Source organism: Coffea eugenioides, chromosome 11 (genome assembly GCF_003713205.1).
Source record: "Coffea eugenioides isolate CCC68of chromosome 11, Ceug_1.0, whole genome shotgun sequence".
NCBI lineage: Eukaryota > Viridiplantae > Streptophyta > Magnoliopsida > Gentianales > Rubiaceae > Coffea > Coffea eugenioides.
This window is the reverse complement of record NC_040045.1, coordinates 51,755,522-51,771,835: the sequence shown is the minus strand read 5'-3', so window position 1 is coordinate 51,771,835 and position 16,314 is coordinate 51,755,522. Positions and strand designations below refer to the sequence as shown.

The 16,314-nt window shown below is 36.6% G+C and overlaps 1 protein-coding gene across 2 annotated transcripts; it reads right to left on the bottom strand.

The window, feature by feature from the left end:
- Window positions 1–4,635: 4,635 nt before the first annotated feature.
- On the bottom strand, window positions 4,636–14,833 carry LOC113751057 (polyribonucleotide nucleotidyltransferase 2, mitochondrial). Of its 2 annotated transcripts, XM_027294909.1 has the most exons (16): window positions 14,438–14,833; window positions 13,550–13,705; window positions 13,266–13,436; window positions 12,913–13,038; window positions 12,676–12,837; window positions 12,441–12,560; window positions 12,085–12,222; window positions 11,791–11,953; window positions 10,697–10,822; window positions 10,256–10,386; window positions 9,204–9,423; window positions 8,891–8,974; window positions 7,752–7,831; window positions 7,275–7,418; window positions 6,133–6,768; window positions 4,636–5,300 (listed from the first exon to the last, which is right to left on the bottom strand). In XM_027294909.1, the coding sequence occupies exons 1-16, from the start codon at window positions 14,795–14,797 to the stop codon at window positions 5,199–5,201; spliced, it is 2,919 nt and encodes a 972-aa protein (XP_027150710.1). In that variant the 5' UTR covers window positions 14,798–14,833; the 3' UTR covers window positions 4,636–5,198. The 2 variants fall into 2 exon arrangements, with proteins under 2 accessions (XP_027150710.1, XP_027150711.1); XM_027294910.1 differs by lacking the exon at window positions 14,438–14,833 and having other exon boundaries at window positions 13,266–13,411; window positions 13,550–13,631.
- Between the last annotated feature and the right edge of the window lie 1,481 nt (window positions 14,834–16,314).

Sequence of the window (16,314 nt, the reverse complement as noted above, 5' to 3'; positions counted from 1 at the left end):
ATAAAAAAAAAAAAAATACTATAATAATGTAACGTAGAAAAGGTAGAAACATGATTAAGAAATGTGTCGAGAGAGAATTTTTCTGAAAAATCTTAAGAGCGTTCAATTTCAAGTTTATCATACGTGTACATGTGCATACTCCTCCTCGTCTAGAAGATTATTTAGAACACCACATACCGCGTATCGCGTGTCCTGGAGATCCCAGCATTAGCTTTCCTTTCTGGAATTGTAATATTCTCATCCTTTCTTTAATCCCAAACGCGACGCACATTTTGTCTAATGGACTAAATATACTTACTACTACTACTATACCTACTACTACTGTTTAAACTCAGCTGAAGCTTCTCATGTTTGTAGTTTTGTGTGCTGAGACAATCTGAATTTGACGTTGACGGGGGGCCAATGAACTCTCCCTGTTAGTATTATTGCTCTCGAGAACGCTGACTTCTTCATACCACCACCACCACCGAGCTAGATAGTGCCGTCATTTTCTCGCTATTCAAATCTGCTACCTACTACTCCTAATACTCCAAAAGTCCAACGCCTTGAGTAGTAGTAGTACACTACCCAAATACTGGTAATTATTAGTAGTATCCTCTAAAGATTAAAGAAAAGAAGTTAATTAATTAAGTGCGTCCACAACCCCGAAAGCATCAGCTAATAAGATCAGTACTGGAAGCTTTTGGGCCTTTCAAGTTGACCTCATTCATGAACATGAAAGGTCTTTTCAAGCTTTTTTTTTTTTTCTTCCCTTAAATTTTGGATTGGCAAGTGGTAAGAAGTAGCACGTGGTAAATATTTCTGTTCTTCGGGAATCTTTCAATTCTAGAGATTTTCAGTGGAGAAACAATTGCAACGCGGCTAATGCTGTCTTTTCTTGGACAAAGTTTCAAACATGGTAGCAGTATAATAATGGTCAAACAAATAATCTTCAGCCAGCTTCCTCCCCCATCTTTCAATGGTCCGCAACCTATCCGTTTGGCCATATTCGGTCTTGTTTATGCATTTTCACAGACGGATAAACGACTCATCTGTTTTCCGTTTACTGTCAGAAAACCATGGATGATTGATGCGTACCACCCTTCATGCGATCACGTACATTTTTAATCGACCTCTGGAATTTAGAAAATGAATAGTAAATCTGTATGGTACGTGAAAATAAATGCAGAAAAGTGAGAAAGTTCGTGTGCATATATTATTGTCTGTCTGGAAAAACTAAAATATTACTACTATCTAATATGCGATTTAAGATCTGTTAAGTAATATTCCAGAGTACACGGAAAATTGTTCCGGCCAAGGGTTAAAACCGGTTATTCCGCGTCCACGACATTTATACTACGGACACTGGTGCAAGTAGTACCGTATTCAAGCCGGTAAACAATTCTAGAATCAGATAATTTACGAAGAGTCAAATAGTTAAACAGTAGTGGGACACGGGGTCTTATGCAAAATAGAACGCATGCTATACCACCGTCTCTCTCGTGTCTAAATCTCGCGGATTATTTTAACGAATCTGAAAATTTATTTAATCTTGACTTGTTTATCTGTTGAATGAGCTTTTGATTGAGCCCGACTTGAATCGAACTCAAGTAACTTGAAATTTTTACGTATAAAATCTAATTTTATATTAATCGAATCACGCTCGAGTAGTGGTTGAAAGTTTATCGAATATAAACTCTCGTTCCAGTTTATTTTGACTAGTTGGCGAATCAAATCCAAATGAACTTTCACTAAATTAATTTCGATTCGGATATCGAATAGTCTGCTAGTGATAGCATGTCTATCTAATTTTTTCTAAAATGCTTCCTCCTCTCTCTCGTGCCACCAATCTGTGTGTTCCGAAGCACTTTTGAGTTTTGACTCTCTGATAATTGACGTGTCAATTGACATAATACATCGTCAAACACCAATAATGATATCGTTCAAACTTCAAAGCTGGAAAATGCCATTGGGATTTCGAAGGAGAAAAAGGGGATTGGCATCTTGAAAACAGTAGTACTTTTTTGGCTGTTTGGCGAGGAGGAGATCCCATTTGGTACTGTTTGGAGTTTGGAGTTTTAGGCAGTCTCACGAATTCAAAAATATCGGCGCAAAAGTTGGTAAAATGATTTATCAAGTTTTCATCCGGGTCCGCCCTCCACTGTCCAAGTCGAAGTCTACATTCTTCCATATTAATTGCGAAAAAAGAGAGGAGGATGGGAGAAACTTTTTGAAATTGTAGTAGGAGAAGGAAGAAGAGTCCCTTCTGGAGGCGTTGATGAACCGTGAGTGATCAACTAGTCAACATACCATGCTTTAGGAATATGGGAGTGTGCCGTCGTCATCGGAATTTTCTTTAACAATTGGAGGGAAACAAAAGAATGTTTATCATTGAGAATTATTCGTCGTCCAAGAAAGAAGGAACTGGTATTGACAGAATGGCTATCTAGCAGCATGTCTCTATCCTTGTTGGAACATTCCCAGAGACAGGAAGGACAGTGGGGAAGACACCCCAGTTCAGAACACAGAGGAAAAAGATGAGGGTTGTTGGGCCGCAGATTGCATTTTCGTATAAGAAGTGGAACAGAAGATCCTCTGCGAATATTTATAGTTTGCGAGTTTGTGTAAAACAAATGAATCATTATACTATATAAGAATGAGTTTAGAGTAAAGATGTTCTTTGGATTTCAACCATAAGGGTAGGGCTATTTTGGGAATGTAAAAGTATTTGAAGTGCAATTGGAGTATTGAATACAAGTCATTATAGCGATCCGGTATTCTAAAAAAATTTTCTTACAAAATTTTGACTCACATATCTAATGTTTCACCAAATCCCATTATTAGATAACCTCACTCATCGGATGCCCATCTTACTAAATTTCTCTTACGTTTTAGGTTTGGGATGACCCATTAAAAATCAAACCATCTCTACCGTTAATGTTTGAATTGATGATTCCATTTAGGCAAATTTTTCACTTCATTTGATTTACCAATAGGTTTAGCTATCTACTTAGAACTATTTGGCTGCAAATCTAAAGTATGTACTTCATTACTTTTAATTGTTTTCTTGAATTGAGTGGTCTAAGATGTTTTAGTACTTTATTTGACGTGGTTATTCCTCTAAATTAGCATGTTAGTTATTGTATATCTTTGCAACTAGATCAAAAACTAATATTTAGTGATTGTAATCCCTATCGAGAAGGAGATGCTTTACTATATGTTCTAAATTATACAATAAATCATAATTGATTGATTGGTGAATGTGGAGGTCTCATGATGATATGTTCTTGGAATCAATATAAATTCAAGAATTTGGCTTGCAAGAACCGAAATTCCACTAGCAATAATTTTCTTCAAATATGCTAATTGTTCAAATCTCACTTATATGACAAGATAATGTGATGGACTGCCCTTATATTAAGATCAAATTCAAACTAAATAACAGATTTTAATATACATAAAGTGCATGAGCAGATATAAGTAAGTCTTTTATTTTATTAGGTTAGGTGCAAAGTAGTTGATCATATCTTATAATTCTGTTTCATTGCATATTAGTATATTTTTTTAACTCAATATGTAACTTATGATTTTTCTGTTTAATATCATATATTAAAATTGTCATACTTCAATTCTTATACTACAAAATACCAAATAATAATTGTTAATCATCTTTAATTATAGGCACTAAACTCCCGCGCGTCGTGCGGGCTTTTCCCCCTAGTTGTCTAAATAAAAACGACAGCCGATCCGGTATTCTAAAAAAATTTTCTTACAAAATTTTGACTCACATATCTAATGTTTCACCAAATCCCATTATTAGATAACCTTACTCATCGGATACCCATCTTACTAAATTTCTCTTACGTTTTAGGTTTGGGATACCCATTAAAAATCAAACTCTCCCGTTTGGAAGTACGAATTATCCGTTTGGGTTTGGATTACCCATCGGATACCAAACTATATCATTTTGAACCTGCTAGTCTAAATAGTTTAAAAAAGGAAATTAACTTTTAGTTTGAACTATTTAGACTATTGGACATATATATATATATATATGTATATGTATACGTCAAGTACCAGACGTTTTGGAGTCACTTACCAATACCTTCCAGCTTAATTCTTGGTACTTCTCGTCATAAATTAGAGTGATCTTTTTTATCTTACTTTCTATCCTATATTTTATATCATTATTTCTCATTTACAAACAAACATCCTAATCTAGTTCATTTTTTATAGACCAACTAACTTAAAATTCGACCTAATGACCAACCGTTTCCTCTCGAGAACAAATGTGATCTCTCTTAAGTAGCGCTTCATAAACAAGTTTTCAGAATTCAAGGGCTGGTGAAGCACTAACCAAGATTATACGTTAGAAACCAAGACTTCATTCCATTCATCAATTGATGTTACATACACATATATTCTCTACTCTCTTTCTTTTTGCCCTGGAAAAAATTCCACTTTTAAAACCTCATAACAGGGAAACATTATTATCTTGAAATGGTGGCCAATTAAGTCTGGTTGAGCTGGTCAAGCACTAACACCAGTAGAGATCTCCAGAAAGTGATATTTTCTCGCGTATTGACTAACCCGTGTACGACAACCAAAACTGCTGACTATATTTTTTTGCAACTGTTTGCAGTGAGATCTCACAAGGAAGACGAGAAATAGGCTCGCGTAAAGGAGGATGATCAAGTGAATACAACAACTGGATTCACTCAATTGCTTTTTCATATTTACAACCATGGTAAATTCGGGAACTAAGAACTAAGTTCTTTCGAAGCAACAAATTAGCCATCAATGATGCTCTATCCAGTTCCAGCAGAAACGACATCCCAGCCCCTCAAAAAGTAAAGCATTAATTTCCTCTTCAACGGAAATCAAATGGCAGTAAACAGACAGGCAAGAGAGGGATACAAACATGCCCTCCAAAACTTACTACTGCATGCAAAAAAGGGCCTACCTATCCATCTAGTTGATGTCAGTGAATCCGCCTATTTTGAATGTACAGCTGAAGTGCAGCAGGTGCAGAAGATTCCAATACCTAGTAAAGCAGTACTCATTACCACAAGGAGACACGAATTAAGACATGCTTCACTCCTTGATCACATTGCAAATATGTGGGCTATGTCTTGTTGTATAAACGAGTGTATGGTATTACATCCAATCTATTCGCCGTCAAGATAAGTAACTCACAGGATGAGGATATCTGCCGTGCACTACTCTTCCAACAAAGACATGACCGGAATCCCCTTACCAGAAAAACTTGAACATTTCACCCGTAGCTCTTCACCAACCCCAAAGTACCTCTTGACACCAGTCTGCACAGCAAATTACACAATGAAATACCCAAATGCAAGAGATGGGAAGTCCAATTTGTAAATATTTAAAGGCATTTTGCTTTCTTATAGTACTCATTTAGATACAAGCAATAGCATGAAATGCTAAATTTAAAGAATGATGGAAAACGCCACACAGAGAACATTTTATGCTTTTTAAACTAACACTGGCATTGGAAAAGCACATCCTAAAATTATATTTGAACATGAGCGCCTCAAGTGGTAAGCTACCCTTTACATGATATGCCAGGATTTCATTTTTTTTAAGGACAGTGACATGATTCAATTACCAAAAAGATTTGACAAACTTGGACTTTTCGAGAAAGATTTGTAAAGAGTTTACCAGAAATTATACCAGGAAGAATGGCAAAGTTTCATCTTAAAACAAAAGAAAAACTGCAATCAGAGGGAAGAAGGGAAGATCAAACATGTAATGCTTTCTTAGAGCTATTAAACCAAAAATGTTATGCTTCCTTGACATGATCTTTGCACAAGCAATCTTCCAAACATTTAAAATTATTACAGAAGTAGTTGCTAAAAAGCACTAGATTTGCACAATTCTATGCAGCAATTGGGAAGTGGAGAGTGACTGAGCTACTAATTAAGGGCTACAGCACAATACAAGGTCCTCTTTAATTGCCAGACAAGTGTCTCAATCATTGTTGTCTGTTTATGCCTTCTGACAAGACAAAGAGACAAACAATTCCAGACATGCATGTTCCCGACCCATATGCAAACCCTTCAAACCAAAAATTAAACAGGAAACATTCTAGAAACTGCTGCTCAACTAAGAATGAATTAAGCTTGCAGATACCTCAAATCGATACATTCCGCGGATTCCACCACCCAAGTCAAGGACTAAGCCACGTGCACGTATCTGATGAACCTTAGCAGTCAACACCATACCAATCTTCAGCTGCCTAGCACTTATGTTAGGCACATTGTCAGTTTCCATGTCATTCGGATTGTTCTGCAACAGACTTGGGTCTGCAGTGTGTCTTTCATCCGTATCTTCATCGTCACTTCTAAAGTTCAGATCAGGTGCTTCAGTTTTCAATTTTAAAGAACTTCTGGAAGTAAAAGAACCGTTTCTGGAACTCAAATCCACAGCAGAATTTTTTTCTTCTTCCTCACACTCAGCAGCACTCCGGATTAGAATCACAGGTGAGGATGATGACGATATTTCCACATTCATATTGTGTTCAAAAGGCTGATCTTCCGAGGGAGAATCCTCCTTTTCCTGCTGAATGTGCAGCTGATTAACGGGTGGCAAAACATTAGGCTCTTTTGGGGCTGAAACCTTCAATTCTCCAACTGTATCATCTGCATTGGATCCAATTCTATGAAGCGTAGCTTTAAGAGATAACTTGATGTTACCACGAACATCCTGCCCGATGCACATTAATGAAAGTTGCTGGCCAACTGATACTACATCTGAAACTCGAGTAACCTAGTGTAAAAAAAAATAAAAAAAATACATATAAAATTATATCATTGCAAGATATCAGAAGGTCAAGAAGCAACCATGTAAGATATCAACTGAGTTCAGTACAACATATGCTTTCAAACCTCTCAAATGCTGCCTAAAAAACCAATTAAGCATACAAATGCGATATCAAATGTGGTAATACAGCGAAGGTTGGACATGACAATTTGAAATTTAGAAGGGCAACATTGACATTACAGGTTAGCCAGAACTTCGATGAATTCTGCAAATGGCTTATAAGAACTTTAGAACATGTTTGGCATATGAGATAGCTTTGAAGAATTTTATACCTAAGGAACAAATGTTAATGGAGACAACAAATCGAATTTCTTTTCCTAAATCGAATCATGTATTTTAATGAGAACAACAGGGTTTTAATCATCATTCAAGATTGTGTGACATATTCATGCTTTGTCTTTGTTTGGACATGTGTGCATGTGTGTGTGAGAGAGAGAGAGAGAGAAACCTACCGGTTCATTTGACAATTCAGAAATGTGAAGCAGACCTTGCTGACCACCATTAAATTCCACAAAAGCGCCATATTCTTTTATTGAGGTAATAGTGCCTTTATAGATGCCACCAACTTCTATCTCACGGCCAATTACTAGATCAACCTAATTGAAGGAAAAAAATTAAAATTAAAATTAAAAGGCAGAAATTAGCTTACAAAAAGCTGAAAATCTCACCTTCATCTGAAACAACTAAAGCAAACATAATGAATCCCTAACAGGAACACTTAGTACATGAAACTAAGAAATCAAACTAACAAGAGTCCTGATATATTTTCTGGGAGAGAGGATACTACCGGACCACTCGTAAATTCCACCTGTAGCTTGTGTCAATATTTATAACAAGAAACATCAATTTTGCAACAAAATGCCATGAGACTGGAACACCTTAATCCAGTACCAAAAGGAAAACACTAGGTGATAGAATGTTGAAAGTACCTTCTCTTGTACTTTCTCCATTACTGCTTGATTTTTTGTAAGTATAGTAAGTGTTCCATCACTTACAGATATCCTTGCACCTGTATTATTTGAAAATGTCAGAAACACTCCAATACTTCCAAAAACAAGAATAGCATGCGCATAAGTAATTCATTTCTTTTTGTAAATGTGCCTGTAGATGTACTCATTCCAAGATTAGAAGGTTAATACAATTGCCCAAAGTTTTTGAGTTTGGGACTCCAAAAGGTAATGACTCCGTAACAGCAAACAAGGTTACTACAGTGTCATAGCATGGAAGACATGAAAGTAGGAAAAAAAGAGAAGGGAAATCAATAACAAAAGAGAAATAATGCAGGAAGAGCAATGGTAGAAAAAGATACACAAAGTGATATTGTACATGAATTATACTCTGTCTACATAATAAAATATCACACAAGCACCAAATATTCTACTTGGCAACCAAAAAAACTTAGGGATGGAAAAAGTATATCAAACATGTAAAATGCCAATTAAGCTCAGAATATCCTATTCCTGTCTTGAGTAGCTGGACTAAGGGAGAAAATAAGCGATGAACCTTTGTTACTTCAATATTCGGGCCCAAAAAAAAACCCAATAAAGAGGGTGTGCAAAGAAATTAGGTTTTCCACCTACTTCGCCACAGATTAGGTGGCAAAAGAATTAATGTCATGCAAACTAACTCTGGATTAACATACTCAGTCCAGATTATGTCACTTGCAGAAAACCTTTTGATGTATCTGCATGTAATAGAGACAGAGACTCCATATATCTATGTGGCATCACTTTTTGAATAGAAACAGGTCATCAAAAGTATGCACAAGTTAGAAAGGGCACGTAAAATGCAGCATCAGAGAAAATGTCGTTAGGAGAAATCAAGATAAACCTATCATGTTTCAAATTGAAAATAGTGCAGCAAGAGCAACAAATAGAAGTGTGAACCAAGAGAAAAGTAGAAACCTAAACTCTATAATTCCAAGTTGACATGCTAAACTCTACTTTCAAGAAACTAACCAATTCGGGGAAAACTTAGCTTTAAAGGCATAACCCTATTGTTTATTTTAAGACAAACAATCTACAGTGTAATGAAGTGAAATTGGAGAGATTGCCGAGCTACAACTAACCCGTCTCTTCTTCAATTTTCCTCTTCAAAGCACCAAGAGGTCCAATCAGGCGGCGAATAGCATCATTGCTGTACTTTAATGTGGCTGAAACAATACTTATATATGCATTAGCCAAATGTAATTAACAAGAAGGTAAAAGCTTTAAGGGCAATGTCATTTCCAAGACCCTATCTGGATACAAGTCCTAACTCCTATATAATGAAAATAACACAAATAGATTAGTTGAAGAAATTAAAATTGAAATTACCAGATAAGAGATGGAAAGCAACAAGACATGAAGAAATGAAACTTTAACCACAAAAATGCTTGTTACCTAATCGAGGAGAATTCCGGTCATCCTTAGCACGTGGTGCATCAATCTCTCGCTCCATGTGGTCAAGGATCTGAAGCCGGCCTTTAAGGGCCGGTTCCAGGCACTCACATATGATATCCAATGGAATCCCAGCAGGTTTTATATCCAATTGAATTGCTGTAACTCCCTTTCGAGTGCCAGCAATTTTAAAGTCCATGTCACCTAGATGATCTTCCAGCCCCTAAAAGACAGTAGATAAAAGCAATAGAAGGATAGGCTCAGGAAATGGAAGCTAAAAACATATGACCAAATACAAAAGATTAATATCTTTACATCTTAAAGGAGAAATAGAAAAGAATACTACTTTGTGAATGAGTATACAAAACTGTGTCTTTCTGTCCATCTTTTGACCAAGCATGATTCAGAATTTTATGATGAAAAAGTTAAAATTTTCTGACACAAACCATTTATGCTTGAGTTTTACACCAGCCGTTTAAAATCTGGTGTTTAAATGTCCAAGGAACTAAAAAAGTATTGGCTGATTGAACTCATATGGCAATTGGGAGCAGTCCTTTCCCGGCAAATAATTGAATGACTTTCCACAATCCTATCTCATAATCCATATTTTACTTCACCCTGATTTCCACATATCAAACCAGTACAAGTATGAAGAAAATTAGTAAATATCAGGATGTATACTTCAGAGAGGTTCTAAGAGATACACTATCAAGCACAAAAAATGGGATTTAAGCTAAACTTCGGATCGCATGCTATATGGGCCTAAGACAGACTAACTAAATAATCAGTTTGTACCACTCCGAGAACTTACTAAGCCCTTGATAGTTTCTTTTTCTTTACCAGCTGAAAAAGATTGACATTTTCTTAGAAGAATAAAGCCCTTGTGGACATCCTATATTATAGTCGGAGCCAAAATCAACATCTAAGTAAGGTTAGGTAAAGGCAAGCAGTATGCATCATGTATTATATGATAGACTTGCAATTTAAGCAATTCAACTGTACTTGCCAGCAAATTAGTTTCCCTAGGTTACGATACAGCTAAAGAAGAATCATACTAAAATATCAGTTAATATACGATAATCCTTGATTTCACCAGTTGCAGAGTCAACTTTGCTAACAAGACCAACTGATACACCTGCAACATGCTCTCTCACCGCGATCCCTGCATCCATTAATGCCATGCTGCCTAGAATAACAGAATAAACTAATGAAAATATATATATTTAGCAGCCAAGGGCCATGAAGAACAGAAATTCTCATGTATGCTCAAATGAATCCAATTGAACATAATTCAGAACATCAGCAACAATCTGATATTGGGTCAAACTAATACAATACTTCTAAAAGTGTGTGCACTTACAATGCTAGGAGAAACAGTATTTGCTTACTAGCCAAGAGCAACTAAGGCACAAAATGCAAAGCAAAAACAAAATGCATGTTGATTAAGTGCAAGCCAGAAAATTATATGCAGCAATTGTTGGAAATCAACAGTATACCTCCACAGACAGTTGCCATTGATGTGGAACCATCAGATGCCATGACTTCAGAATTGATACGAACTGTGTATGGAAAGTCATCTTCAGGTGGTAAAACAGCCAGCAAAGCTTTCTCAGCAAGAGTTCCTGTATGAAATGATCACATCAACTCACCACTCAAGCTGAATTCATACTAAAGTAACAGAAGTATATAACTTAAAAAAGGAGCCAGAAGCAACTCATTACCACAAAGAAGCATAGTGCATAGATTCAAGCAACTACTTCCACCAGAAAAGAAGTGGCAAAAGACAAAACCTTTTATCAAGTCATAGCATCCTAAAAATCTTACAAATGTAAACATTATCACATAAGGAACGTAAAAGAAGTGCAATGGCAAAATTGAATTAGTAAGTAAATACAACATTGATCTTCCAAAGCTGTTGATTTACTTCGAACAGCCAAGAAAATAATTATCCATAAGCCAAATGTACTATGTAACGACCTAAGAGCCTTCATCCACATCACAAGGATTCTGATATATATGAATTTTCCAAAGGCTAAGCTTTCATCCCAATTTATAATTAGTGGTCAGCAATCTATGTGTGTATATATATGTGTCATGACATGTTATGAGAAAGCAGACACAGGATTATACATTAAACAGTCAACCAATGCAAAGTAACAAGCTTAACACTGAGTATGAATGCAAATGCGCAGAGCCTCTGAAGAGTATCTCAGGCTTGACACGATCCTTAAGCTTCCTTTCAGCCACAAGCAGGAGTTATGCTCAAACTACTCTTGTACATAAATTCTCAACCTAGTGGAGCACCATAAATTAATATTTCTTGCACTGAGTGTGCTTACTAATGCAGCCAAGGAGTACAACATGTTTAGACTAGAACTCCAGTTTGAATACCAACAAAGCAAGTCAAGCTTGAGCTCATTCACTAATTGGCCAAATTTTAATTTAAAGAGCTTGACCTCAACAAGCCAAATACTGGACTCAACTTGGACTACGCCTCTAATGCCAACAAGAAATGAACATGAAAAGGCAAAAATCAAACTGTCTTTAGTTATTTAAAGTTTAGTAGCAATGAAGAGAACAATCAACTTACCATGTCCTACTTCACGTCTGTTGAGCCCAACTCGTTTACCAACTTCATTAATGCAAAATGGGGGGAAACTATAGTGAAGCATGAAGCGCTTGGTCGAAGGACCAACAACGGAATCCAATCGTTGAGCCTGTCCAGGAGCTCCAAGAGTCACAGTACAAAGAACCTGCATATTAAACATATATTGCATTGGAAACTGTACAATTAAAAAGATGTAAATGCATGACATATGACATCCAAAAATCTCCTTCACTCAACAAACTTAAAGACTAACTTAAAGACTAATTTGCCTGAAACCTGAGTATCTCCACGTGAAAACAAAGATGATCCATGCAGCACAGGCAAGTTACCAGCTTCACAATACACAGGCCTAACTTCATCAAGAACTCTGCCATCAACCCTTGATCCTTCAGATATAATCCTTCTGCGGACAACCTGCCAACCAACATTGAAGAGACCATAAAGACTTGCAAAGCATGTAGGTTAATAAGTCCTATGACAACATGAAAAATCTCATCTGGGAAATAAAAAAACAAATGGCAGTCAAGAAAATTAAGAAAACTAGTGCAGCAGCACTGACAATGCAGTTGGGATACATGAAATTCAAGAAACTAATGCAAGATGGACAAAATTTCATTGTTTGATAAGCATACCTCTTTCCTTACTGTGTCAACTGTCTTTGATAAAAATTTCAAGCCTTCTTCATCGCATTCTTCCTCAAGCGCTTTTTTGACATCTTGAGTTATCCTATCTAAGGCTTCTCCACGTTCAAACTAAATGTAAAGGAATGGAAATACAACAAATAAGGAGATGTGGAAGCAAAGAAATATAATTGTACAGCTTCATTTGAAATTCAAAAACTGAGGAACCTATTATCATTTTACACACCTTGCCATATGTAGGATCAGTGAACACAGCCTCAATTGGTGCTTCAGCTAGATTCCTGATTTTCTCTATAGTCTCTTTTGATACCATGGACAACTTGTATTCCTTCTTCTGCTTACCAGCTTTTGCTGCCAGTCTGATTTGAGGCTCTAGATACTTAACTGCCTAAACACAGAAAGCTATTCATCTTAGTAAAATAGAAGCGGAGCACACAAAAGTTTTGAAAAGCCAATGACTCACCTCAGGATGAGCCAGTCTCAGTGCAGCTTCTAAATCCCTTTCTGAAATTTCACGTGCTTGTACATCTATCATCAGTGTTTTATCCCTTGTGCAAGCATATACCAAGTTGAGATCACTCATGCTAAGCTGCAAGACAAAAAGTAGGTTTGGACATGCATTCAAAACTTGAGGAGTTAAAAACTACAAGATTTGATTACTTTTTAGGTGCAATATGGGACCTGAAATAGGAGTACACATCACAGAATACTTAACTAAGCCATATTTGTATGCACCAGACATCCATGCACACCTTTAAATGACATTCAGTACAAAAGAGGAAAATTCTGATAGTAATATTACAGGTATGTTATTACCTCATTAATGCTTGGATTAACTATGAACCGACCACAAATTCTCCCTATACGTATCACACCAATTGGGCCACCCCAAGGGATATCTGATAACATAAGAGCAGCAGATGTAGCATTAGCTGCCATTACATCAGGATCTTGCTTCCCATCTGAAGAAAGAACACTTGCCATTACCTTGGAAAAGCAAAAAAGTTCATATTATTTTGTTAAGATATTCTAAAGCACAAGGTTTCGAATACAAGTTCAACAAAGGGAAGATAGGACATATGATGCATTAAACATTATACCTGAACCTCATGGTAAAATCCAGGAGGAAAAAGCGGGCGTATAGGTCGATCAATGAGACGACCACATAAAAGTTCACGCTCTTTTGGAGCGCCCTCTCTTCGCATGTATGTGTTTGGTATGACACCTTGGGCAAACTGTTTCTCTTGGTATTCAACCTTGCAAGTAGCCAAAGTGTTCAGTTAAAAAAGGGTCTGAAAAGTTTTTAAAACAAATGGCAATGAAGGTATCTATTTACCACCTTAGGCTGAGCAAGTGATAAATTTTATAGTAGAAACTAGGAAAAAATTCAAGCACGGGGAAATGAAAGAAGAAGAAACATGAAAAAATACTCCATAACCTAGGTGATAAAGGATAATTAAGTCCATGCAGAACCCAAAACAAAATTAACCATAGAGTTTATACCGACATCAGACACTTCTAACACCACCTCCTCCTGACAATTCTCCATTTATAGTATATACTAACACAACAAGGTGCTTATCAATTATCGTTCTTCAACCAAATTGAGTACTCGAAACAGGCCAACACCAATGACGCCTACTAACATCAGCAATGAAAGCTGAAGCTAGAGTAATTCCGATCATGTTGATTTCACCTACTATCATCACCAATGACGCTACAGTAATCCCCATCACAATGATTTCACCAGCTAATATCACCCATGACGCTGGAGTAATCGCAATCAAGTTGATTTCACATTTACGTCTTATTATAATGTTCACTTTCTGTTAAATCTTTTTTTAACTTAACGAGGCATCAACTTGATGAAAAACGCGCGGTTTACAGCTTGCTCAATTAAAGACTTCGACAGGGATTTTCGAGGCTAAGAAAAGAAAATTTTGCATAAAGTAGACAATAGTGGGCGAAGTAAGGAATCAGTAGCATACAGTGAGGGGCAAGAAATCGCGAACGCCGTCGCCTTTAGCCGAAGCAACAGTGGAGAGAACCTTTGTCTCTTCCATGGCCAAAACAACAGCCCCATTAGCAAACCGAGCGATCTTTCCAGTTTCCAGCGTAATTGGGCGCGATCCGATTTCGAATTCTTCCTTAAAAGTTTCAAGAACCTTTGTTCCGGCGGCTGGGGTTTCAGAAGTGACTGGTGAGACAGAGGCTGATGTGGATGAGGAGGAGTAGGAAGCAAAGCCGAGACGGGCGCTGCACATGGTGCGGAATCGGAACCTGGGCCATGTGAGAATGTGAGGAAGGGTCGAAATGAGTGGGTTGGCTTTGCTGCTTACTGATGCCATCACCGACAGCAATGGGGATCTTCGCCCTGCCCAGGCCTTAGCGGGCGCTTAGAAATGAATGTTCAGTGTTGGTTTAGGGTTTAAAGTATTTTGCTAGAGAAGAAGGACGCCCAGGGTTTAAGAAGTTTGGATTTGGTACTTCGCGGAGTATGGACTCCAGAGAGATTAGCGCTGCGTAAGGTGCCATTCGCAATATGTGACCGTTCGATCCAAACCATTTGGTAACGTTTAGTTTGGGAGTTTACAAAGGAAGGGAAAAGAAAAGAAAAGAAAAGAAAAGAAAACAACTAGTTTGTGAGTTGAGGATAGAAAAGAAAAGAAGGGAAAGGGTAAGTTATGTGAGAAAAGAAAGGATAAAAAAAAAATTTGTAAGCTTCCATGAGTTTTCCTTCGCTTTCCGCCCGTTTTGGTCAGGAAAATTTTGCACTATAGCAGCGCTTGGCTTCTCTTCAAGATTCGTTCGTTTCTTTTCTTTTCCGTCTCACTTAAATCTCCCAAACATGAAAAGTCCACATTTCCCTTTCTTTCTTTTCTATTCCTTTGAAATCTGAACTCCCAAACTAGCTATGGAAAGAGAGGAAAATAAGGGAAAAGATGCATAGTTCAATGAAAGAAAATAAAAGAAACATATTTCTCTTATTCGAGAGTTGCAGAAATATGAAAAGAAATGATCTTATGAAAATATAACTTTACGTATTTGCCCTTTCAATTTTTAAACCAAAATTCAGAGATTTGTTTTCTTGTTCCAATAACAGAATATTTTGGCAAGATAATTTTCTAAAACAATTGCATATACATTCCTACAAGGTGAATAGTAATAAGTTGAGTTTCCAAATGATGCAAGACAAATTTATGATAAATCAAGAATGATAAACTTTTTTTGTGTCTCTATATGCATGCCTTTAGGGGATCAGCATTGTTATCTAAATAAGCCAAATCAAACAAAAAAAAGATTAAAAAAAGGGGGAAACTAGAGCTGACATAGATACACAATTTCCATGCAATGCCTATTTTTAGTTCTTTCGTATCTCATCATATGCCTAATTCTTCGTGTCTAGACATAAGGGACATAATAAATACATTTCCTACAATTCTCTATAGAAGATTGAACAAAAAATATACCTTTTGTTATTGGACCGTGGGTGAATAACAAAAGCCAAGTGAACTCCTTTATATTCTGTTACTAGTTGAAAGTATATGACTGAAAATATCTCTATATCGATGCCTTCACAAATCAGCTTTAGGACACATTCGAAAGAATAAATTTTTGTATCAGTTTTTAAATTACAAAATTATCATATTAAGAATATCTTTTGGTGCCCATGAAGTTTCCGTACTTTTTTTTCCCAAATTTGGGTGGAAGATTTTTCGCCAATTAAAGGGGCTTTATCCGTTCATTTCATTTATTTTCCATTCTTGGTATAACTCCCAAAATGATAAGACTTTGTTTCAATATACTTTCTTTTCTACGCTGTTTTGTCTATATCCAAATGAAGCCTAAGGCCACTGCCAAGAAT